The 24,755-nt window shown below is 55.9% G+C and overlaps 1 protein-coding gene across 8 annotated transcripts in view; it reads left to right on the forward strand.

The window, feature by feature from the left end:
• ANKRD11 (ankyrin repeat domain containing 11) overlaps positions 1-24,755 on the forward strand; it is a 234,351-nt gene that overhangs the window by 203,581 nt on the left and 6,015 nt on the right. For 7 of the 8 annotated variants that reach the window (XM_074405299.1, XM_074405306.1, XM_074405309.1 and 4 more), the window contains 7 exons: positions 6,962-7,132; positions 7,309-7,512; positions 9,081-9,223; positions 11,561-11,708; positions 12,099-18,718; positions 22,334-22,432; positions 22,565-22,708. In XM_074405299.1, the coding sequence (XP_074261400.1) occupies positions 6,962-7,132; positions 7,309-7,512; positions 9,081-9,223; positions 11,561-11,708; positions 12,099-18,718; positions 22,334-22,432; positions 22,565-22,708 (7,529 nt within the window). Of the gene's footprint in view, positions 1-6,364; positions 6,462-6,961; positions 7,133-7,308; positions 7,513-9,080; positions 9,224-11,560; positions 11,709-12,098; positions 18,719-22,333; positions 22,433-22,564; positions 22,709-24,755 lie in introns of all 8 variants that reach the window. The other variant, XM_074405313.1, reaches the window with a different exon arrangement.

The raw sequence follows: 24,755 nt of genomic DNA on the forward strand, positions 1-24,755 counted from the left end.
GGCCATCCCCTGCCTCCTGGCTCCATGCTGTGGGACTTTGAGACCATTTTTCAGCCTTCCTGTGCCCCTCAAGAGAGGAGCCCCCCACCCCCAGCCCTATGCTCACACCTCCCACACACTGGGCCAGGCAGGCCTGTGCCCTGCAGGAGGGACAGACACAACTGATGCCTCGGCACAGGTTTGGATGTTGATCTTGGTTGTTTTAAAATACCCAGTACGCTTTGTGAGTGGAAAGGAGGCCGGGGTGGGAAGCTGTTTTATTTGGTTGTCGTCTGAGCCCTCTTGCAGGCATTGCTTCCTTCCTTCCTGCTTTCCTCTTCACTGTGGTGACAGCTGATGCTGGTGAAACCAACACTGGGCTTGGGCCCTGCTCCTCCCACATTGCCACATGACCCTGTTTGCCTCCACAAGCTTCCTATATGGAATGGAACTGGCCCTGCTGTGGTCCTCGGCCTGGAGGTGGGGAAGGCACGGGGATGGTGCAGGCAAGGGCTGGGCACACAGCCTCACCTCTGTGTGACCCCTTCACGTACCCTGCAGAAGAAGCTGAAGCTGAAAGGCCTAAGAGATGACCGTAGCCCCTGTCAGAGCGGGGGAGGGCTGAAGTCACACAGCAGATAGGTGTAGGCCCTGTCTTTAAATGATCAATGATGGTAATTGACAGAAAGAAGGCAGAAATGGAGAGAAACCTGGAAGTTGGAAGGAGAAGCCAGTCTCACTACACAGTGGCCCACACTGCTCAGCGGTGGCCCTGCCAGCTTCTCTTGTTGGCCCAGGACAGGCTGTTCGGAGCTTCTGTCTTGCTGGCCTGAGGAGGGTGTCAATGGGAATACGCTGCACTCACTTGGAGTTGTGTGAGTATGGAGCTCAGTGCTGAGGTAGGAACTTTGGTGATCTGGACCACATGCCCCGTGTAGACAGGCTGTGATTTAGACTTCGCAGCCAGAAGTGCTGTATTTCATGGCTTTGAACATCAGGACTAGGCCACATGTTTGGTTTGGGTGGCATATTTTTGAGGTCAAATGAAACAGAAGCTGTACACAGCAGCCGTGCTCATTGGTGCCTCACCCCTGTGGGGCTGGCAGCAAAGCTGCGCCTGGCCCTGCTGATCAGTTACATGAGCTGTAACATTGCCCATGAACTTTCTGTTGTTTCAAAATATCACCATGGAAACATCCCTATGTAGACTAGAATCGAGAGTGTACTGACATCTTAGAATTTTATGGTGGGACATAGGAATCCTATTTTCCTATGTGGAGTGTGTCTGCTAAAAACTCTTCCTGGAAAAGCCTAGAAATTAGAGGTGCAAAATGATTGCTGCAAAAGGCTTCTGTTTAGATGAGTAGCTGAGGCATCTCAGCTCCCCATCTGTGGGGCTCTTCGAGGGTCTCTGCTTTGGAGCCCAGCCTCAGGCCTTCCAGGGAGGCAGAGGAAAAGGCTGTAGGCCCAGACCCCACGGAAAGCTTGTCCCTTCAAGAGGGGACACCTTGGGCTATCAGGGAAGACACACTCCCCCCAGCTAAGAGGCGACAGGTGAGGAGGATGAGGGGCTTTGAGAGGTCACACCAGAGACTTCTGACCCCGTCCTGCCCTCTGGTGGGGCTGGCATTTGGATGTGTGCTGTTCTATGCTGCTGGCATTTGGATTTGTGCTGTTTTATGCTGCTGAAAATGTCCCATACTCCCTGAGGCTCCCACCACAGCAAAAGCAAACCTTCTCCTGGCTCTTAGAGGGCCAAATAGATGAAGAGCCTGGTGGGAATTACAGACCTTGAGGAAGAAAGCTGTCCTGAGAGAGTCAGCAGGGGTCAGCCCAGGGACCTCACATGCTGGAATGGTTAAATGCACAGTATCCATCAGTAGAATGCAGTGAGAGGACTGAAAACTGTCAAGTATCACACAGATATTTCTAAAGCACTAGTGGAATATCTGGAAATGAAAACCATAATCACTGAAATTAAAAACCCAGTGAGCAGATTATGTAACTTATTAGATAGGACATAAGAAAGTATTGGTGAATCGGAAGTTCTAACAAAAGAAATTGCCAGCCGGGCGTGGTGGCTCACGCCTGTAATCCCAGCACTTTGGGAGGCCGAGGCGGGTGGATCACGAGGTCAAGAGATCGAGACCATCCTGGTCAACATAGTGAAACCCCGTCTCTACTAAAATACAAAAAATTAGCTGGGCATGATGGCACGTGCCTGTAATCCCAGCTACTCAGGAGGCTGAGGCAGGAGAATTGCCTGAACCCGGGAGGCGGAGGTTGCGGTAAGCCGAGATCACGCCATTGCACTCCAGCCTGGGCAACAAGAGCGAAACTCCGTCTCAAAAAAAAAAAAAAAGAAATTGCCTAGAGTGGGGCACAGAAAGCTGGGTGTGGTGGCTCCCACCTGTAATCCCAGCACTTTGGGAGGCTGAGGTGGGTAGATCACCTGAGGTGATGAAGTTGAGACCTGGCTAGCCAACATGATGAAACCCTGGCTCTACTAAAAGTGTGAAAATTAGCCTGGTGTGGTGGTGCACACCTGTAGCTTCAGCTACTCCGAAGACTGAGGCAGGAGAATCAGGTGAACCCAGGAGGCAGAGGTTGTGGGCAACAGAGCAAGACTCCCTTCTCAAAAAAAAAGAGAGAGAAAGAGAAAATGAGATGGGGAGCTATGGAGGAGAGAATGTGGCCGAGCTGCAGAGAGAGCAGCTCCAGAGGGGTTTTCAAGGTTCATAAAGACACAATTATACGCAGGAGAAAGAACAATAATTACACATTTAAATATGACTCTGATGAGAAGTTTTCGGAACAGCAAAGGGAAGATGTTTAAAGCAGCCAGATGTCGTGGCACACGCGCCGGTGGTCCCAGCTACTCTGGAGGCTAAAGTGGGAGGATTGCTTGAGTCTAGGAGGCCGAGGCGTGGTGAGCTGAGATTGCCCCACTGCACTCCATCCTTGGCTACAGAGCAAGACCTTGTCTCAAAAGGCAGCCAGATAGAGATGATGTTCCTTGCAGGGCACCCTCAGGTGGGTTACAGCCCCCCATTTCACCTACACAGAACACCCCCTTGGAGGTCACATGCCCCCATCCCACCTGCACAGAGCCACCCCCATGGGGGTCACATCCCCCCCATCCCACCTACACAGCACCCCCAGGGAGGTCACATCCCCCATCCCACCTGCACAGAGCCACCCCCATGGGGGTCACATCCCCCCATCCCACCTGCACAGAGCCACCCCCTTGGGGGTCACATTCCCCCATCCCACCTACACAGAGCACTCCCAGGCGTGTCAGAGCACCCTATTGCACCAGCACAGCACCCCCAGGTGGGTCACATCCCCCCATCCCACCTGCATAGAGTACCCCAAGGGACATGGTGGTCCCTAGAGGTAGCTCTCTAGGTGCTCTCACTCTTCTTACCTGCAGACAGCACCCCGCACCCGCTGTGCTCTGCACTGTGGAGGGGCAGGGAGCAGGTTTTGCATCCTCTCAGAGGGCCCTTTCTCAGGGGCGCACACCTCTGGGTCGCCCCAGGCCGGGGGAGGAGGGCAGACAGGCAGTGCGTGTCTCCTCTGTGGGACGTGCTTCTGTGGCACCTGAAGGTGCGGGTGCCTTCGGTGTGTGTGCATGTCAGGGACCCACTCCGCTGCTCTCATACCATGGCGTTGCTGGGCTGGAATGGAGAGCAGATGCTGTCGAGCCACGGGCTGTGGTATACAGGGGTCTCTCTCCAAGGGTGGGGCTTCTGTGGTGCGTTCCCTCTACCCCAGAGGCCACTGGAGTGGGCAGTGTCTGAGGCCTGACAGACATGCAGGTTTGCTGTCCAGAGCTTGTGTGGGGTTTGGTGTGTGTTGTGGGCCTTTTGGATGCTCATAGCTGCAGGTGCTTGCCTCACAGTGGAGAAATTGGCATCCTGGGAGATCTGATTTCACATTGGACTGTTTTGTGTTCAGACAAATAAAATGTCCTGTTTTGGTACTCGGGGAGCTGGGTGAAAAGTTGCTGCTTCCCGGGAGTGAGCGCTTCCTAAGTTTGGGGCAGAGTGAGGTCCCTGTGGTGGCCCCAGGCACCATAATTCAGGAGGCTGGCGGCACCTTCCATGGGAATTGCTGGTAGCCATGTAAAGCTGTCCTGGCCATGTGAACTCTTGTTTCTTCACCAAAGCTCAGAGCAGAAGCAGAGGGGAGGTCTGGTGGGGAGCAGGAGGGATGTGGCCTGGACCCTGAGGGATGAGGCTCCGGCCCTGGAGCCCTCCCGGGAAGTCACTGGGAGCACTGAGTCCTGCCCAGTCTGGACATGGATGCCTGCTGCATGGGAGACGGCAGGCTGGGGGCTTGCAGCCACCCTGCAGGAGCGGGACAAGTTGTGTTTGCCACCGAAAGCAGCTCTTCGCTGCCCATGGATCGGGGGTGCAGTGTGGGTTCCTGGCCTGCCAGTCTAAAGGCTGACTTCTAAGGGATGCCTCTGCCTCTGCCTGTTCACCTGACACATGCCTCCTAGGACCCTTTGGTAACTTAAGAACGTGGACACATCTGCCCTTTGGGATCTGAACACACTGCCGCCCAAACCCTGCACCACCTCCTTCCTGTGTCCACACACAGCACAGAATGGGGCTAGCCCACTTGCTTTTGATTCTGACAGTGTGCAGGGGAGTGAGGAGATGCCGTGTACTCCCCGGTGTCTCCTGTGCTGTGTGCACCTTGCCAAAGTCTGTGTGTTTCGGGGATTCTGCTTTCCTCGTGTTTTCAGCAGGCTTTATGTCTCTAAAACAGTAACTCCCCTGCTCTGGGTGACAGAGGGAGCAGGCCTCTGAATGTGTGTGGCTAGGTCATGGAGGTGAGGGTCCTGCAGAGGTTCTCAACTTCCTGTCCAGGCGACCGTGGGCCCCTATCCCGGAGAGGGGAGTACTTGAGGACTTTGGGTGGGGGAGCTGGGGTCCCAGAGCACAGGGTTTCTCCGGCACCTTCGCTGCCTCTTTCCTAGAGGGAGGCAGCACGCGCCTGCTTCTCTTGCTGTTTAGACGTGGCTGTGGGAAAGCAGCCTAGGGAGAGCTGGCCGACTTGGCAGCATGGAGAGTGCAGGGAAGGCATGGGGCGCGCGGAGACCCACGGCCAAGCACCCACTCGGCAGCACGGAGAGTGCAGGAAAGGCATGGGGCGCGCGCAGAGACCCACAGCCAAGCGCCCACTCAGCAGCACGGAGAGTGCAGGGAAGGCATGGGGCGCGCAGAGACCCACGACCCACAGCCAAGCGCCCACTCGGCAGCTACGACCCAAGCTCACTGCCAAGGTGTGGATACGCCAGTGGGCTGGGACTCGTGGCCAGTGGCAGGGCTGCCTCCCCACCACTGTATTTGCCAGGTTATATGAGGGGCTGGCACCAGAGCCCAAGTGCTTTCTCAGATCTCTGCATTGAGGACCGTTTAAAAACTAGCTGGTGGTGGTGATGGCAGCCTGCAGTACTTGAGGTTTTGCCCATGAGAGTGATGGGGGTCGATGTGTCCAGTTGGCCCACAGAACACATGAATCCACATTCTCAGCATGCCACAGACCTAATTCTTAAGAAGGGAGCCTAAAATAACTGTTTGAAGAATGAGGGTGGGTGGGCAGTGTCTTCTTAGGAAAATGACGGACACATCAGTGGGCACATTCACGGGACCTTTGGTGGTGAACAGCAAGGGAGTTGTGCCCTGGGAACTGAGCTGAGACCAGTTAAGACCCTTCTGTGTTGCAGTGACCATGCAGGTGTGGGATCCAGTGAGTCCGTTGTTACAGATGTCACCCACTTCTCTAGGGTTAGACACCAGCCAAGGGAGAAGTTAAGTCCTTGAAGAGAGAGGCTTCTTGGATGCGCTGAATGGAAGGGAAGGGAGGTGCCTCAGAGGAGAGCTTTAGAGGGCCACGTCTCCCTGGTGGCTCTTCTTCCCCATGTCAGGCCTCTGCAGAGCCCTGCCTCTGGGCTGCACCTCTGCAGTTCACACCCTATGACCTAGAGCACCCCAGAACCCAAAGGGCAGCTGGAGGAGCATTTCCATCCACAGTAGACCACTATCAGGCAGAGGAGGAGGCAGCTTCTAGAACACCCCAGAACCCACGGGGCAGCTGGAGGAGGATTTCCATCCACAGGAGGTCACTGTCAGGCAGAGGAAGAGGCAGCTTGTATGCCCCCGGCTCTTGGTGCTCAGGGCATCGTCTTCTCTTCCCCACCCCTGCCTCCTGCCTCTTTTAAAAGACACAGCACACGAGATGTGTTAGAAGCTGGCCTAGCGTTCTATAACGGGTCAGATGAGTGCAGGGCGTCCTCGCTTGAGGAGGCTGAGGTGGAAGCAGCCGAGCTCTCACACCGTGTCTTGTTAGTGCTCTGTGTTGATGCCTTTAGATGCCTCCAGCCCAGTCCCTGTTGTGGTGCTGCAAGGCTGGTACGCTCCTCGAAGCACCATGCCATGAGATGGAGGTGCCTAGAAGCAAGAAGAAAGGTACAGTACTGACCGGTTGGCCTTGATTTACTGATGTGTTTTAAACTGTGTCTGCCATTTATATCTGCACTGTTTGTTTGGAGGAGGGATGGGGAAGGTGGAATTTAATTACAGGCACGTGTATTTAACAGAGACCTGTCCTGTGTGAGCCAGGTCGCCGGTGCTAAGCTGTCCCACCGCATTCATGTGTGGCACGAGGTCTGGGGAGGCCCTGGAGAGGTGCCTGGAGTGAGTGAATGCTCGGTGGAGGTCCAGCCTTAGCAGACTTGAGGGGCTGATAACCAGGTGTTTAAATGGTCTCACAGTCACTGCTGAGAGGAGAGGTGGGCGGCACCAACGCTCCCAACGCCATTGTGCTCTCCCCACTCACAGGCCTTCCTTTCTGCTCTGTAAGGTGTCAGGTGGACGCAGGGGGCTCCGTAACGTTAGGTAAGGACCTGGGTTTGGGGGACACCATGGCATGAAATCTCTCCTCCCTCTCTCCCTCGCCCGCCTCACAGAGAAGCAGGGCCCTGAGCGGAAGAGGATTAAGAAGGAACCTGTCACTCGGAAGGCCGGGCTGCTGTTTGGCATGGGGCTGTCTGGAATCCGAGCCGGCTACCCTCTCTCCGAGCGCCAGCAGGTGGCCCTTCTCATGCAGATGACAGCTGAGGAGTCTGCCAACAGCCCAGGTGAGCCTGGCCTGTGGGTGATCCCTGGCGCAGGGAAGGGGCTCTGCTTGGTCACAGTCCTGTGCGAAGGACAAGCCCTGTGCAGAGGGACCTCATGATGGTGGCCTGGGCTTTTGAGGATTCGACAGAGTGGGGCACCCACAGTAATGCCCACCTGTCCCCTCCTTGGCCTGCAGTGGACACAACACCAAAGCACCCCTCCCAGTCTACAGTGTGTCAGAAGGGAACGCCCAACTCTGCCTCAAAAACCAAAGATAAAGTGAACAAGAGAAATGAGCGAGGAGAAACCCGCCTGCACCGAGCGGCCATCCGTGGGGATGCCCGGCGCATCAAGGAGCTCATCAGCGAGGGGGCGGATGTCAACGTCAAGGACTTCGCAGGTGGGCGCCCTGTGTCTGGCAGGGGCCCAAGGGCCCTTCTGGAGCCCTGAGCCTCCCATTGGGTCAGAGGGTTGTGCCCTCGTGGGGCGCTGCAGGGCCCGGGGCTTTCACAGCCACACTCACTCCAGTGGGGTTCGCTGTTGCTGAGGAGAAACCACTGTCTCGTGGAAAGTATTTCATAGTAAACTTGTTTGCTCTTGGTTTTAATTTTAGACAGGGTCTCTCGCTCTGTCACCCATGCTGGAGTACAGCGGCGTAATCACAGCTCACTGAAGCTTTGAACTCTTGGGCTAAAGTCACGTTCCCACCTCAGCCTTCCAAGTGAATGCAGACACACACCGCCATGCCTGGCTAGTTTTTTTATTTTTTGCAGAGATGGGGGTCTTGCTGTGTTGCCCAGACTGGCTTGAACTCGTGGCCTCAAGCCATTCTCACATCTTGGCTTCCCAAAGTACTGGGATTATAGCTGGGAGCTGCCATGCCTGGCCTATTTTTAAGAGGACTGAAGAATTTTACATTTTAATCTGCTGTGTTTCATAAACCTCACTTCCAGTCCTCTGGAGGGATCTGTCCCTGGCGTGTCTAGCAAGTGGCTGTGTTTCCCAGCAGAGGGCACCTCTGAGCTGGGAGCGCCAGGCTCGGTCCACACTCTGAACTCCCCTCATTTCACAGGGCTGGGTACTGGGGCTTGCCTGGGCCTGGGACAGAGAGCCTCCCCAGACCCAGGGGCTATATTTTTTTCTTAAGGGTCCCAGCATTGGAATTTGATTTTGTGTTTCTTTACATAAAATACCCACATCAAACCTAGGTGGTCCACACACCCCAGGACTGCCTGTCCACAGTGTAAGGAGAACAGAAGAGTAAGAACAGTCTGTGTAGAATCCTTGTAGAGTTTCCCCACTGCCCTAGTTTAGAGCTGTCTGACCCAAACCTCATTTAGCACCTTTTTTTTTTTTTAACAACAACAAAAAAGGCATTTTTCTAAAAGAAGCTTCTCCGGAGCACTGCCACTTGCTTCCAGGGGGCTGACCTCTGTTTCCACAATGTGTGCAGCCACACCACCCAGTGGTGGGCTCCCAGTTCCCCAGGCAGAAGCTGCCTGCCCAGGTACCTTCAGCGTGTGGCCCGAGCCTGGGTGCCCCTGGTGGAGCTCCTGCTTTAGCAGCTCTTCAGTCTCCATCAGGCACACTCAGCCTCAGCTTCCCCATTTCTGACACAGTGTTTCCCCTCCGTGTTCTGCAGAGGCACCTGTGCTTCCAGATCTGTTGTTCGCTACACCGTGTGTTCACTGACCTCCTGCCCTTTTAGGGTGATTATGCAGATGAGCCTGCCAGCTGTTAGTGTGTAGGGTTAACAAGCTACATATGGATTGTGCTCACAAGGGTTGCCACAGAGAATTTCAGGGTTCTCTGGGCTGGCACCTGCTCCCTCAACTGCAGCCCTCAACAGTGCAGCTCCCCAGCTTGCTTGTCCCTTGTCTTTTAGCACATCCTCAGGGCGCTGTCTCCAGAGATGGGAGTGGTGTTCCCGAGGATCACATAACATACGTCCTGAGTGTCTGTTTCCAGGCTGGACGGCGCTGCACGAGGCCTGTAACCGGGGCTACTACGATGTCGCGAAGCAGCTGCTGGCTGCAGGTGCGGAGGTGAACACCAAGGGCCTGGATGATGACACGCCTTTGCACGATGCTGCCAACAACGGACACTACAAGGTTGGCATCTCCCTTCGGCCCTTCACACTGGCCTGTCCTGGCATCTGGGTGGTTCTGGAGCTTTGTCCCTGCAGCTAGCCAGTTACCTTGTATGGGGCACTGGAAAGCAAGTTTTTGCCACCCCTCACCCTAAAGGCCGAGCTATGCCCTCTGTCTGCCTCCAGCTTTCCCATCCGGGGTCAGCACCTGGACGGCCTCTCACAGGTTTCGCAGCAAGCGCCATCTATGGAAAGGCTCGTATCCACTAGCCGTTTAGGTCTGGTTGGATTTTAGCAGGTGAAGGATTCCACCAAGTGGAAGGAGGCCTGCAGGAGTTGCTGCTGGTCCCCGTCACCACTGTGGGGCTGTTAGACCTGCAAGGCAGACCCACTCTCGTCTGGAATGAGGTAACACCAAGAGGTGTGGCCAGTGCATAGGACATAGACTCAAGATTTAGAAAGTGGCTATTGTGGCCAGCCCAAGAGCAGTGGGCCTGAGAGGTCTCAGCCTCTGTGGGGGACGAGAGAGGTCGTGGGGTCCCTAACACCTCCATCCTGCTGGAAAGCAGGGGTGCTGCCTGGAGATGGGGTGGGTCTCACTGAAGTCATCAAAAGAGCTTCGTGGAGAGCCCCTGCTTACAGGCAGGACAGCAAGGCCGGGTGCACATTGCCCTCGCCCGTCAGGCTCCTCTGCAGCAAGCCCCGCCTGGCCACTGCGGGAGGTCCTCAAGCCCGCAGCACCTTGGCCTTAAGGAGCGCAATTGGGACACGGCTCGTTCCTGCAGGGTGGGGGGTGATTGAAGACTCTGAGACAAGCAGGGGTCTCAGAACACTGAGTCAGTGTTTGATGTTAAAATGTGACCATTAAACTTGTAGGTAAGATGCTGAACGGCATTATGGTTTATTCTGTTTTTTATGGGCCCTTTCAGAGACACGAACTGGAGAAAGCTCTGTAGTGTCTGGGTTCACTCAGCACTGCAGGGAAGGGCAGGCACCAGGGGAATGGTGGTGGTGGGTGAGGGGGCTGGGGCACCCAGCGCATCTTCATACTTTTGTAATTACTGCTTTTAAACTTTTTATTATGAAAAACATGAAAGACCCTGAAATTATGGCATGGTAGGCAGGATAATGGCCCCCAAGATGCCTGTGTTGTGACGCCCAGACCTTAACAGTGCGTGGCTTCAGGTGGGGAAATCACCCTAGGTCATCTGGCAGGCCCTGGGCAGCGCCATGGGCCCTTAAAGCTTGAGAGCCTTTCCTGCTCAGTCCGAGAGATACCAGAAGCAGGAGAGGGTAGAGCCCGAGGAGGGCCGTACCTGCACTGCTGGCCTTAGAGGAGGAGCCGAGGAGTGTGGTGGCCCCTAGCAGCTGGGACTGGGGACCTCCAACCCAGCCCTGCAAGAACCTGAATTCTGCCAGCAACCCCCATGATGGAGGAGAGGAAGGACCCAGCCCTGCCAGCACCTTGACCTCTGACCTCCAGAATTGTAAGCCTGAGGTTTTGTTGTAGTTAAAATAGAAAACTTACACACATAAGAACTCTGTGCCGATTAAACAGTATGACATGTCCTATACGAACTGGGAATGGATTCTGTGAGCGACGAGAGTCTGTATTAAACTTTATTACAGATTCTTTGAATGCTCTAGTCTCAGAACTGGACTGAAGTTGGGTTTAAATTTCATATTTGTACTTGAGTTCAGTGTGTTGCTGCTCTGGGCATAGGAAATGCAGGTTGCTGGTGATGAGCAGCTGGACAGAGCTGTGGAAACGTCACCGTGGCTGTTCCTGTCATTCGTGTGACCACCCTTACTCTTGTAAAATCAAGCAAGGGAGAGATTATTTTATTTTCTAATGTAAATGAAAATAAAAAATAAAGCAGCTTGCAGAAACTTGGTCTTTGTTTCCTCTATTCTATCCCCCACCCCCCATAACACGCTTCTCCCTAACCTCTTGCCTGTGACCTCCACGACCACTCCGGCACCACTCTGCTGAGGAGCTCACTGTTGGCGGGAGGGGAGAGCCTTCGTGAGAAGATTCCTGGAAAGTCATCTGCTCGCAGCAAAGGAGAAACGGTGGAAAAAATGCAAAGGAGGCAGAGCCTTTCCGAAGGAGAGTACAGGAGGGGTGCGGGAGCCCTGGCGGCCACAGCCCTTCCCACAGAGGAGCCACAACCTCGCCCGCCACACCCGGAGCCTCGCCAGGCAATCCCTGTGCACTCGGCTCCCATAGCCTTGGACCGTGAGGGGCTGCTCTCGGGTCGGACCCTGGGGCTCTTGGAAGGGGCAGCAGTGTTGTACAGAGCGGTAGAGGAGCTGTGCGTCTCCAGCAGGCCCTGACGCAGGTGTTACTGTCTTGTAGGTGGTGAAGCTGCTCCTGCGGTACGGAGGGAACCCGCAGCAGAGCAACAGGAAAGGCGAGACGCCCCTGAAAGTGGCCAGCTCCCCCACGATGGTGAACCTCCTGTTAGGCAAAGGCACTTACACTTCCAGCGAGGAGAGCTCGACGGGTAAGTCACGGCCACCTGAGCTGCTTGTTCTTTTATGCAGGGAAGGTAGGAGCTGCCCTGTGGTGTGTGCGCAGTGCTGCCCTTCACATCAGCTCCTCCTTGGATGCTGGGGGTTTACAGGAGCTTCTGGACTGCGGGAGACCCCGCCCAGGCGTATCACTGCTGAGAAGCCTGCAGTCTTGCTTCTAAGATGCCAGCCCTGTCTCTGAGCCGAGCTCTGTCTGGTTTCCTGCTGCCCGTGGCTGGTTCCCATGAGTCAAGCAAAGTGCCTCTGCAGAGGCTGGGTGGGAACCTTACCTCAGGGCACATCTGCAGAGCCTCTCTCCTCTGCCGTTCAGGGGAGAGCTCTTTTGAGCCTGCCTGTGACCTATCCCTTCCTGCCTCCAACAGAGAGCTCAGAAGAGGAAGACGCCCCCTCCTTTGCACCTTCCAGTTCAGTCGACGGCAACAACACAGACTCTGAGTTCGAAAAAGGCCTCAAGCACAAGGCCAAGAACCCAGAGCCACAGAAGGCTGCAGCCCCCGTCAAGGACGAGTATGAGTTTGACGAGGACGATGAGCAGGACAGGGTTCCTCCAGTGGATGACAAGCACCTGTTGAAAAAGGACTACAGAAGAGAAGTGAAGCCCAGGAGCTTCATCTCTATACCCAAAATGGAGGCTAAAAGTTACACTAAAAACAACACGATTGCACCAAAGAAAGCGCCCCATCGCATCCTGTCTGACACGTCGGACGAGGAGGACACCAGTGTTGGCGCAGGCACAGCAGAGAAGCTGAGACTCTCGGCACATACGCTCTTGCCTGGCAGTAAGACGCGAGAGCCTTCTAATGCCAAGCAGCAGAAGGAGAAAAACAAAGTGAAAAAGAAGCGAAAGAAAGAAACAAAAGGCAGAGAGGTTCGCTTTGGAAAAAGGAGCGACAAGTTCTGTTCCTCAGAGTCCGAGAGTGAGTCCTCCGAGAGCGGGGAGGACGACAGGGACTCCGTGGGGAGCTCCAGCTGCCTCAAGGGGTCCCCGCTGGTGCTGAAGGACCCTTCCCTGTTCAGCTCCCTCTCCGCCTCTTCCACCTCGTCTCACGGGAGCTCTGCTGCCCAGAAGCAGAACCCCAACCACACAGACCAGCACACCAAGCACTGGCGGACAGACAATTGGAAAACCATTTCTTCCCCAGCTTGGTCAGAGGTCAGTTCTTTATCAGACTCCACAAGGACGAGACTGACAAGCGAGTCTGATTACTCCTCTGAGGGCTCCAGCATGGAGTCGCTGAAGCCAGTGAGGAAGAAGCAAGAGCACAGGAAGCGGGGCGGGCTGCAGGGCTGCCCATCAGAGAAGAAAAGCCCCTTCCTCTCCAGCGCGGAGGGTGCGGTCCCCAAGCTGGACAAGGAGGGGAAAGTTGTCAAAAAACATAAAACCAAACACAAACACAAAAACAAGGAGAAGGGACAGTGTTCCATCAGCCAAGAGCTGAAACTGAAAAGTTTTACTTATGAGTATGAGGACTCCAAGCAGAAGTCAGATAAGGCTCTACTCTTAGAGAATGACATTTCCACCGAAAATAAGTTAAAAGTGGTAAAGCATGATCGAGACCACTTTAGAAAAGAAGAGAAACTTAGCAAAATGAAATCGGAAGAAAAAGAGTGGCTCTTTAAAGATGAGATCATGAAGGTCTCCAAAGATGAAAAATCCCTGAAGAGGATCAAAGACGTGAACAAGGACATCGGCAGGTCTTTCCGAGAGGAGAAGGACCGTTCGAATAAAGCAGAAAAGGAGAAATCTCTGAAGGAAAAGTCTCCAAAAGAAGAAAAACTGAGACTATACAAAGAGGAGAGAAAGAAGAAGTCAAAAGACCGGCCCTCAAAATTAGAGAGAAAGAATGATTTAAAAGAGGACAAAATGTCAAAAGAGAAGGAGAAGGCTTTTAAAGAAGATAAAGAAAAACTCAAGAAAGAAAAGGTTTATCGGGAAGATTCTGCTTTTGACGAGTATTGTAACAAAAATCAGTTTCTGGAGAATGAAGACACCAAATTTAGCCTGTCTGATGATCAGCGAGATCGGTGGTTTTCTGACTTGTCCGACTCATCCTTTGATTTCAAAGGGGAGGACAGCTGGGACTCACCAGTGACAGACTACAGGGACATGAAGAGCGACTCTGTGGCCAAGCTGATCCTGGAGACCGTGAAGGAGGACAGCAAGGAGAGGAAGCGAGACGGCAGGGCCCGGGAGAAGCGAGACTGCAGAGAGCCCTTCTTCCGAAAGAAGGACAGGGACTATTTGGATAAAAACTCTGAGAAGAGGAAAGACCAGATGGAAAAGCATAAAAGTGTCCCCAGCTACCTTTCGGAAAAGGACAAGAAGAGGAGAGAGTCCGCAGATGGCGGGCGGGACAGGAAGGACGCCCTCGAGAGCTGCAAGGAGCGCAGGGATGGCAGGGCCAGGCCCGAGGAGGTGCATCGGGAGGAGCTGAAGGAATGCAGCTGCGAGAGCAGCTTCAAGGACAAGTCCGACTGTGACTTCGGGAAGGGCCTGGAGCCGTGGGAACGGCACCACCCTGCGCGAGAGAAGGAGAAGAAGGACGGCCTTGATAAGGACAGGAAGGAGAAAACCAAACCAGAAAAATACAAAGAGAAGTCCATTGACAAGGACAAAAGTGAGAAGTTGATGCTCGAAAAATGTCAGAAGGACAAAGAATTCGATAAATGTTTTAAAGAGAAAAAAGATACCAAGGAAAAACATAAAGACACACATAGCAAAGACAAAGAAAGGAAAGCCTCTCTGGACCAAGGGAAAGAGAAGAAAGAGAAGGCTTTCCCCGGGATTCTCTCAGAAGACTTCCCTGAAAAAAAAGAAGACAAGAAAGGCAAGGAGAAGAGCTGGTACATCGCAGACATATTCACAGACGAGAGTGAGGACGACAGGGATGACTGCATCGGGGGCGGGTTCAAGATGGGAGAGGCCGGCGACCTGCAGAGGGTGGACGGCCTCCAGGAGAAGGAGGAAGGGCGGGAGGCCTACGCCTCCGACAGACACAGGAAGTCCTCCTCTGACAAGCAGCACCCCGAGAGGCAGAAGGACAAGGAGCCCAAAGACAAGAGAAAGGACAGAGGGGCTGCCGACGGCGGGAGAGACAAAAAAGAGAAAGTCTTTGAAAAGCACAAGGAGAAGAAGGATAAAGAGTCCACAGAAAAGTACAAGGACAGGAAGGACAGAGCTTCAGTGGACTCCATGCAAGACAAGAAAACTAAACAGAAGCTCCCAGAGAAGGCTGAAAGGAAACACTCTGCTGAAGACAAGGCTAAAAGCAAACACAAAGAGAAGTCGGATAAGGAGCATTCCAAGGAGAGGAAGGCCTCGAGGAGCACCGACGTGGAAAAAAGCCTGCTTGAAAAGTTGGAAGAAGAAGCTCTCCATGAGTACAGAGAAGACTCCAATGACAAAATCAGTGAGGTCTCCTCTGACAGCTTCACGGACCGAGGGCAGGAACCGGGGCTGACTGCCTTTCTGGAGGTGTCTTTCACGGAGCCACCCATGGAGGACAAGGCCAGGGAGAGTACCTGCCTCCCGGAGAAGCTGAAAGAGAAGGAGAGGCACAGGCACTCCTCATCCTCATCCAAGAAGAGCCACGACCGAGAGAGGGCCAAGAAAGAAAAGGCCGAGAAGAAGGAGAAGGGCGACGATTACAAGGAGGGTGGCAGCAGGAAGGACTCGGGCCAGTATGAAAAGGACTTCCTGGAGGCGGACGCCTACGGAGTTTGTTACAACATGAAAGCTGACATCGAAGATGAGCTAGATAAAACCATTGAATTGTTTTCTACCGAAAAGAAAGATAAAAATGATTCCGAGAGAGAACCTTCCAAGAAAATAGAAAAGGAACTAAAGCCTTATGGCTCTAGCACCATCAGCATCCTAAAAGAGAAGAAGAGGAGAGAGAAACACAGGGAGAAATGGAGAGAAGAGAAGGAGAGGCACCGGGACAGGCATGCAGATGGGCTCCTGCGCCATCACAGGGACGAGCTGCTGCGCCATCACAGGGACGAGCAGAAGCCCGCCACCAGGGACAAGGACAGCCCTCCCCGTGTGCTGAAAGACAAGTCTAGGGACGAGGGCCCAAGGCTCGGCGATGCCAAACTGAAGGAGAAATTCAAGGACAGTGCAGAGAAAGAAAAGGGCGACTCATTGAAAATGAGCAATGGGAATGATAAGGTGGCGCCGGCCAAAGACCCAGGCAAGAAAGAAGCCAGGCCCAGGGAGAAGCTCCTAGGGGACGGCGACCTGATGATGACCAGCTTCGAGAGGATGCTCTCCCAGAAGGACCTGGAGATTGAGGAGCGCCACAAGCGGCACAAGGAGAGGATGAAGCAGATGGAGAAGCTGAGGCACCGGTCCGGAGATCCCAAGCTCAAGGAGAAGGCGAAGCCAGCAGACGATGGGCGGAAGAAGGGTCTGGACGTTCCTGCCAAGAAACCACCAGGGCCGGACCCTCCGTTTAAAGACAAAAAGCTCAAGGAGTCGACTCCTCTTCCACCTGCCATCGAAAATAAGCTACACCCGGGATCAGGGGCAGACTCCAAAGACTGGCTCGCAGGGCCACACATGAAGGAGGCCCTGCCCGCGTCCCCCAGGCCTGATCAGAGCCGGCCCACTGGCGTGCCCACCCCCACGTCAGTGCTGTCCTGCCCCAGCTACGAGGAGGTGATGCACACGCCCAGGACCCCGTCATGCAGCGCCGATGACTACGCGGACATGCTCGACTGCGCCGACTCCCAGCACTCCACACCCGTGCCCACCGCTCCCGCCAGCGCCTGCTCCCCCTCCTTTTTCGACAGGTTCTCTGTGGCATCAAGTGGGCTTTCAGAAAATGCCAGCCAGGCCCCAGCCCGGCCTCTATCCACAAACCTGTACCGCTCGGTCTCTGTCGATATTAGGAGGACCCCAGAGGAGGAATTCAGCGTCGGCGACAAGCTCTTCAGGCAGCAGAGCGTTCCTGCCGCCTCCAGCTACGACTCTCCTGTGCCGCACTCGATGGAAGACAGGGTGCCCCTGCCCCCGGTTCCCACGGAGAAGTTTGCCTGCTTGTCTCCAGGGTACTACTCCCCAGACTATGGCCTCCCCTCGCCCAAAGTCGATGCTCTGCACTGCCCGCCGGCTGCCATCGTCACTGTTACCCCGTCTCCAGAGGGCATCTTCTCAAGTTTACAAGCAAAACCTGCCCCTTCGCCCAGGGGGGAGCTGCTGGTTTCTTCTCTTGAAGGGGCCCTTCCCCCGGACCTGGACGCCACCGAGGACCAGCAGGCTACGGCCGCCATCATCCCCCCAGAGCCCAGCTACCTGGAGCCGCTGGACGAGGGTCCATTCAGTGCCGTCATCACCGAGGAGCCTGTGGAGTGGGCCCATCCCGCTGAGCAGGCCCTGGCTTCCAGCCTGATGGGGAGCGCCTCTGAAAACCCTGTCAGCTGGCCCGTGGGCTCGGACCTCCTGCTCAAGTCTCCGCAGAGATTCCCCGAGTCCCCTAAACATTTCTGCCCTGCGGACTCCCTCCACTCTGCCACCCCAGGGCCCTTCAGCGCCTCCGAGGCGCCATACCCCGCCCCTTCCACCTCCCCTGCCCCATATACTCTGCCTGTCACCGACCCAGGACTGGAGGATGTCAAAGACAGGGTGGAAGCCATCCCGACCACCATCTCCACCTCAGAGGCGGCTCCTTATGCCTCTCCCTCCGGGCTGGAGTCCTTCTTCAGCAACTGCAAGTCACTTCCGGAAGCTCCACTGGACGTGGCCCCTGAGCCTGCATGTGTCACTACTGTGGCTCAGGTCGAGGCCCTGGCGCCCCTGGAAAATAATTTCCTGGACAACAGCCCCAGCCTGTCTGCCCTTGGCCAGGTGGAGCCAGTGCCCTGGGCAGACGCCTTCGCCGGCCCTGAGGACGACCTGGACCTGGGGCCCTTCTCACTGCCAGAGCTTCCCTTGCAGACGAAAGACGTACCAGATGTTGAAACAGAACCCATAGAAGAAAGTCTGGCTCCTTCAGAAAAGATCCCTCCAGGGGCCCCTGTGATTGTAAACGGTGGGGACGTTTCCACCTTGGTGGCTGAGGAACCACCAGCGCTGCCTCCAGACCAGGCCTCCACCCGGCTCCCCACAGAGCAGGAGCCTGAACCCTCAGAGGAACCAAAGCTGGACATGGTTCTCGAAGCTACAGTGGAGGCAGAGACGATGCCCGAAGAGAGGGCCCCTGGGGATCTGGACTCCAGCACGGAGCCCCCACCCATTCCCCCTGAACAGCGCCTGCTGGGGAGTGGAGACCAGGGGGCCGAGACCGAAGGCCCCCCTGCTGCATCCCTTTGTGCCCCTGATGGCCCCCCCATGGACGCTGTGGCACAAGCCCAGGCTGCAGACGGTGCCAGTCCCCAGGACAATGCTGAGGCCTCCCGTGCTGCTGCCCCAGCCGAAGGCCCTCCCAGTAGCATCCAGCCAGAAGCCACAGAACCAGAATCAAAACCCACGGCCGAAGCCCCTAAGGCCCCCAGAGTGGAGGAGATCCCTCAGCGCATGACCAGGAACCGGGCGCAGATGCTTGCAAACCAGAGTAAGCAGGGCACACCCCCCTCCGAGAAGGACTGTGCCCCCACCCCCGCCCCAGCCACCAGGGCCAAGGCCCGCAGCTCCGAGGAGGATGACGCTCAGGCCCAGCACCCACGCAAACGCCGCTTCCAGCGCTCCACCCAGCAGTTGCAGCAGCAGCTGAACACGTCCACACAGCAGACGCGGGAGGTGATCCAGCAGACGCTGGCCGCCATCGTGGACGCCATCAAGCTGGACGCCATTGAGCCCTACCACAGCGACAGGGCCAACCCCTACTTCGAATACCTGCAGATCAGGAAGAAGATCGAGGAGAAGCGTAAGATCCTGTGCTGCATCACGCCACAGGCGCCCCAGTGCTACGCCGAGTATGTCACCTATACGGGCTCCTACCTCCTGGACGGCAAGCCGCTCAGCAAGCTCCACATCCCTGTGGTGAGTGCGGGGCCTGGGGAGCCACTGCCTTCTCTCGCTGGGATGCATCCGGGGCTCCCCCGTCATAAGTTCCTCGAGTCCTTTATGTCCTGCTCCCGGCCCTTGATCTCTCTTGACCTTTTCCCACCTGAGTAGAAGGCAGAGGCTGGAAGCTACATAGCTGTTCTGCAGACCTGAGGCCCTTCCTCCAGCTGGCTGTGTGCCAGGCCTTGGTCTCCTGATGTCTCTTCACCCTGGGTGCACCCCAGTACCACTCATGTCGGGCCGCCCCTTCACGCCGCTCACTGTCCCCTCTCCACTCCCCCTCCACCAGGACAGCCTCAGCAGAGCCACACCCTCTGTCTTCAGTCCCCGACCCCTTCTCCCATGGATTCCTGTGGGTTCCCGGAGCGCCCACACGTTGGGTCCCTTCCCCCACCTCCCTGGGCCTCTAGGACAGCCGACGCTGCAGCTCCTTCTGGGAAGGGTGGTCCAACCTCTCTAGTCTCAGGCGAAACGTCTCAGAACTACCCCCACCCCAGCCCCTTGTGTTCCATCTGGACCCAAAACAGATCCCTCTGAATGGGGCCCTGCTCTGAGCACGTTCCGGCATTAGTGCATCCTCTGCCCTGGGCTGCAGGGCCTGGCTGGGGTCTTCCCTCCTAACCCACCAGGGTCTTTCCCAGCAGGCACAGGGATTCCTTATGGTGGAGCCAGAGCTTACCCATCTGTGCTTGGTGACAGCCTGAGTTGCACGAAGCCTCCCCTGCCCTCCTGTTCTCAGGTCCCCGGGGTCCATCCAGTCCCAGCGTGTGATGTTCTCCTTGCCCTTTCTTGGAGTCCCCTCCCAGACCACATGACTCCTTTCACACTGCCTGGTAGATTGTGTGGTTGACAGAGCCATCTCACTGGAGTTTGTTGTGTTATGCCCAGAACGGGCTCTTGTTCACCAACGGCCATTTCCTTCTGGGGATTCCTGGCCACGGAAACCTGCAAGTGGTGGGAGGCACACTTGGGCCTGCCACACGCATTGGCTCTGTGGACCTGGGCCTTCTGAGAGCCCTCCCAGTGCTGGCCCCGACTCGGCTCAGGTACCCAGCATCCCTCAGAAGAGGATCACGGGTTCTGCTGAGCTTGCCCTGAGGGTGAGGCTGGGCTAGGGCTGCTGCCTGTCAGGGAGGCTGTGCCAGGACCCCAGCAGCGGGCGCCCGTGGGCTCCACCCTGCCGAGCTCTGAGCTCTGTTCTCTGGGAGCATGAGGGTCTTTGCACCCAAGGCGACCCTTCTCCTGGAGCCCTGACCCTAGCTGTCCCCGGGGAGGCTCGTCCACAGGAGACGGAGACTGCAGTTGGGTCAGACATTCAGAAAAACCTGCCCTTGGATCTGTCCTCAGCAAGACCTTTTGTACTTTGTCTTTGCTGCTTTTTCTTGTTTTAATGTATCGAAACAGTAGTCTGACTGCTGTAGAAAATTTGGGAAATACAGGGGGAAAAAGCCACCAGAATCCTGCCAATCAGAGTAATCCTGGGAATGTTCTGTGCATCTCCTGCCTGGTCTTTTGGGTTTCCCCCAGACTTAGACCAAGGCAGGCAGAGGTGGCAGGTGCTCCAGGAGCAGCCCGAGGCTCACTGCACAGCTCCTGTTACAGGTGGCGGCCCTAGGGCTGAGCCGGAGGAAGGGGCGGGGCCGTTCCCATTGCAGGCTGTGCGTTACAGTGCACATCGGTCCCACCTTGGAGGTGGCGCACAGAACCTCTGCCACAGATGGGTGGGTTGCATCTCAGCTGAAAACCCACACCCAGAAACCCCACTGGGAGGCTGGGCTTGTCAAGTTGGGGTAGATACCGTGGCCAACAGTGAGATCTTTGGACTAGAGAGACCTAGCTAAATTTTTTAATCATTAATTTTGAACTGATTTTACTTGGACAGAAAAGTTCAAAGGCAACAGAGACAGGTTTGTCGCCTGCCACATGCCCATCTTCCCCTGAAAGTGCCTGGGGAGCCCTGCAGGTGACAAGCCCCTCCCGTGTCCCGTCTCCTAGTGGGCCCTTCTGGGAGTGGTGGGCAGCAGGAGCCCACTGGCGTGAGGTGGGGCCTCCTGCTCCTGGTGTCCTGGGTGGTGTGACCTGGAGACCTGGTCAGGCCCGTCCGCTGTGAGCTGAGGGCTCTCCCTCCGCGGCGGGTGTGTGTCTTGGGGAAAAGACGTGGAGACGGTGGAAGCCTGTATCTCTGAGACCGCTGCTCATGCACATGGCAGTCACTACTGGGCCCTGGGCCTCTGTGTCCATCTCCTGCATCTGCTCACTGGAGCTCTGCTGGCAGGAGCCGCCGCCCCTTCTGCCTGCAGGTGCCCAGCGTCACTGGCGTTTGGTCTCCTGCTGCGAGTCATCCAGCCTTGGCTGTCAGGAGCTCCTCCTGGGTGCCCTCTTTGCGTCCACGTACCCATCTGCCCGCAGCACTCCCGTTTCTGGCTGGCCCCTCCATGTTCCAGGTGGTCTTGGCCACCCCTCTCCCACTCTGCCATTACCACGTTGGCCCCACCTGTACGGAACAGTAGGTCCCAGCAGGACTACTGCAGGCCCCCTGAGCACGTGGCCATGCTTTCTGTGTCTGCTTTGGAAACCTCACTCCCTGTGGGCCTGAGATCGGCCCTGTACCACGGGCCTCAACCTGGCCTCACGCTCCCGTGTGTCCCTTTTTTATGCAAGAGTGCAAGGCTTCATCGGGCTGGGCGCGGTGGCTCATGCCTGTAATTCCAGCACTTTGGGAGGCCAAGGCAGGCAGATCACGAGGTCGAGAGACTGAGACCATCTTGGCCAACATCGTGAAACCCCTTCTCTACTAAAACACAAAAAATTAGCCAGGCACGATGGTGCACGCCTATAATCCCAGCTACTCGGGAGGCTGAGGCGGCGGTTGTAGTGAGCCGAGATTGTACCACTGAGCTTCAGCCTGGGTCACAGAGCGAGACTCCGTCTCAAAAAAACAAAAAAGTTCGAGGCTGAGTCCTGATGGTCTCTGCTGTCTTTACTTCCTCCTTCACTTCCCAGCATGCCTGTAGTTTCAGAATCGCTGACCCACCCTGTGAGGACCCTTCCGCTGGTGGGAGTGCAGTGCCTACATACCACGCCTCCAGCTGCAGCCCTACCGCCCTCCATGGGGACCTGGGCCAGTGTGCCCTTATCTCTCCCGAGCCACCCCAAGACCAGAGGCTTGGTTGTCAGCCTTCATATTCCACTGTGGGCATTACAGCCTGGTTGAAGCTAATTTGGGGTGTGTGGACCCTCCCTGTAAACACAGGAGGCTCAGCCTAACCCAGCCCGCTCCTGCTGTCCTGCTGTGTTTCTTCTGCATTCATGCCCTTCTTGGCACACCACAGGTATTCTCCTGTGCCTCTCCCTGCACTCCATCCCCTCCCCACATGGTATCATATGGGGCACCGTGCAGGTGCCTATTCAGGATTTCTAGAAAGCTTTGGCGGTTTCTAGAAAGCTTAATGGTGTGTCTGTTGCTAGGACTGGAGGGGGTCTCCAGGGCAGGCTTCTAGGAGTGGGGAGGCTGAGTAGGGACCTCCCTGAACTCCAGTCTGTTGCTAGTGCAGTGTCCTAGCCAACCCCCCCCTCACCTTTTACCTGCAGATTGCACCCCCTCCCTCCCTGGCGGAGCCCCTGAAGGAGCTGTTCAAGCAGCAGGAGGCAGTCCGGGGAAAGCTGCGCCTGCAGCACAGCATCGAGAGGGTAAGTGCGCCAGCATGGGCAGGGGTGGCCATGGTCGGGGCGTCCACGGTGCAGGCTCTTGGGGCTGTCTTGTCAGGACAGTGGTGCCTGGGGCATGGTTGTGTCCCAGCTCACCTGGCTCCTCTCCTCCAGGAGAAGCTGATCGTGTCCTGTGAGCAGGAGATTCTGCGGGTTCACTGCCGGGCAGCCAGGACCATCGCCAACCAGGCAGTGCCATTCAGCGCCTGCACGATGCTGCTGGACTCTGAAGTCTACAACATGCCCCTCGAGAGCCAGGTAGGGCCGTCTGCAGGTCACACTCATGAGTCTAAGCACCGGAACGTCCTCCCCCTGCCACCCCTCCCCTTTACAGATTCTGTACTTAGACCAGGAGCTTCCCCGGTGCCCCTGTGCCCGGTGCCTTGCAGGGGCTGCAGAGTCCTTTGTGTACCTCTAGCCTCAGGCGAGCCTCAGAAAGGAGCCAAGAAGGCTGGAGCCGAGAGTGGATAGCTCTCCTCATGGGCAAGGGCCTGGGCCTCTGGGCTGGGCCTCAGCAACTCAGTCCCTCCGTGCTCCTTAGACCTCTGCAACACTTGTTCCTGCAGTTGGAGCAGCTGCCCTACCTCTTGAAGGTTTCAGGGCTGGCCTTATTTTCTGTTTAAACTGCTGGGCTCCACCTGCAGCTCTCAGGCATCCCAGGGGCTGTCCTGCGGGGACACCCAACCTCGATGTACAGCTCTTCTCGGCCGGGATGGACCTGACGGAGGATCCCAGAACCACAGTCACTGCCCTGTCCGTCTGCTGTGGGGCTCCACCCACTCCTGCCCCTCCCCTGCCTTTGACCTGTTCTATCCACTGGGACATAGGATGTGGGCAGCCAGGGCCCTGTGCTCTCCCCTGGGCAGCTCTTCCTGTGTGCCTGCAAGTGGCCCATGTGCCGGGGCCACCACTGATCTGTCCATGTGGACCCCTGGCTCCCCCATTGCCTGTCCTGCATCAGCCCCTCCCTCCTCTTTGGAGGCCCTGCACTCAGGTCGTGGGCTCTCGGAGCCTGAGGCCCCCCATCTTACATAGGGGATGCGCCTGGAACACATCCCGCCTTGATGTCCAGACCCCTCTCCCACTCTCGCACCAAGACTTATGACGTGTGCCCCTCTCTTGACGCCACCTAGCCCTGGGCACCCTGAGCAGCACCAGGCTTTGCTATGTGGTAACAGGCAGGCTCTCTGCGACGTTCACTTGAAAATATCTCTTAGTGCATGAAAGATTTTCCTTTCTTTGGGGATGTATTTTATCAGCGTTCCTTGTTTAAGCATTCTACACAGTGACAGATTTTCTTTAAAGAAAACGTGAGTTGGACCAAACGATGCTTTGGGGGCTGGATGGCTGAAAAGTGTGGGTTCTCTCCCCCACTGAAGGCTGTGATGGACCGGCGGTCAGGACAGCACTGTGCAGGCTGAGCTCTGTGGAGAGCAGAAATGAGCAGAACCAGCTCAGGCCTCTCACACAGACCTTCCAAGGAAGCACACTTCCCTTCACTTCTCATGGGGAATGGGGTGTCCATCCCCACAAGCATTTATCATTTGAGTTAAGCAATCCAGTTAAAATACGCAATTCAGTTGCTATTGCTACAGTCATCCTGGTGTGCTGCCAAACAGGAGGTTTTACTCATTCTTCCTTTTAGTACCCATTAACCATCTCTTCCTCCCTGCCCAGCCCTCAGTCCCCTTCCCAGCCTCTGGTAACCCTCTTCCTCCTCTCTATGTCCATGATTTCACTTGTCAAGTGAGAGCATGTGATGTTTGTCTTTCTGTACCTGCCTTATTTTACTTAACATGATGACCTCCAGTTCCATCCATGTTTTTGAGAATGACAGGCTCTCCTTTTTTGTGGCTGAGTAGTACTCCGTTGTGTGTGTCACATTTTCCTTACCCATTCATCTGTTGATGGGCACTCGAGTGCTTCCACGTCTTAGCTACTGTAAACAGAGTTGCATCAACATGGGCGGGCAGATTACTCTTAGGTACACTGAGTATTGCTTGCTCTGTCACCGAAGCTGAGTGCAGTGGCACAGTCTCAGCTCACTGCTGCTTCTGGGTCTATCCCCAGCAGTGGGATTGCTGGATGCTCTGGTAGCCCAGTTTCTAGTATTTTGAGGAACCGCCAAACCGTTCTCCATAGTGGCTGTATTAATTTACATTCCCACCAGCCGGGATGAGGCTTCCTTTCTCCACATCGTCATCAGCATTTGTGATTGCTTATCTTTTGGATAAAGGCCATTTTAGCTGGGTGAGATGATAGCTCATTGTAGTTTTCATTTGCATTTCTCCGATGAGCAGTGATG

This window comes from Saimiri boliviensis, chromosome 1, assembly GCF_048565385.1.
Source record: "Saimiri boliviensis isolate mSaiBol1 chromosome 1, mSaiBol1.pri, whole genome shotgun sequence".
In the NCBI taxonomy this organism is placed as follows: Eukaryota; Metazoa; Chordata; class Mammalia; order Primates; family Cebidae; genus Saimiri; species Saimiri boliviensis.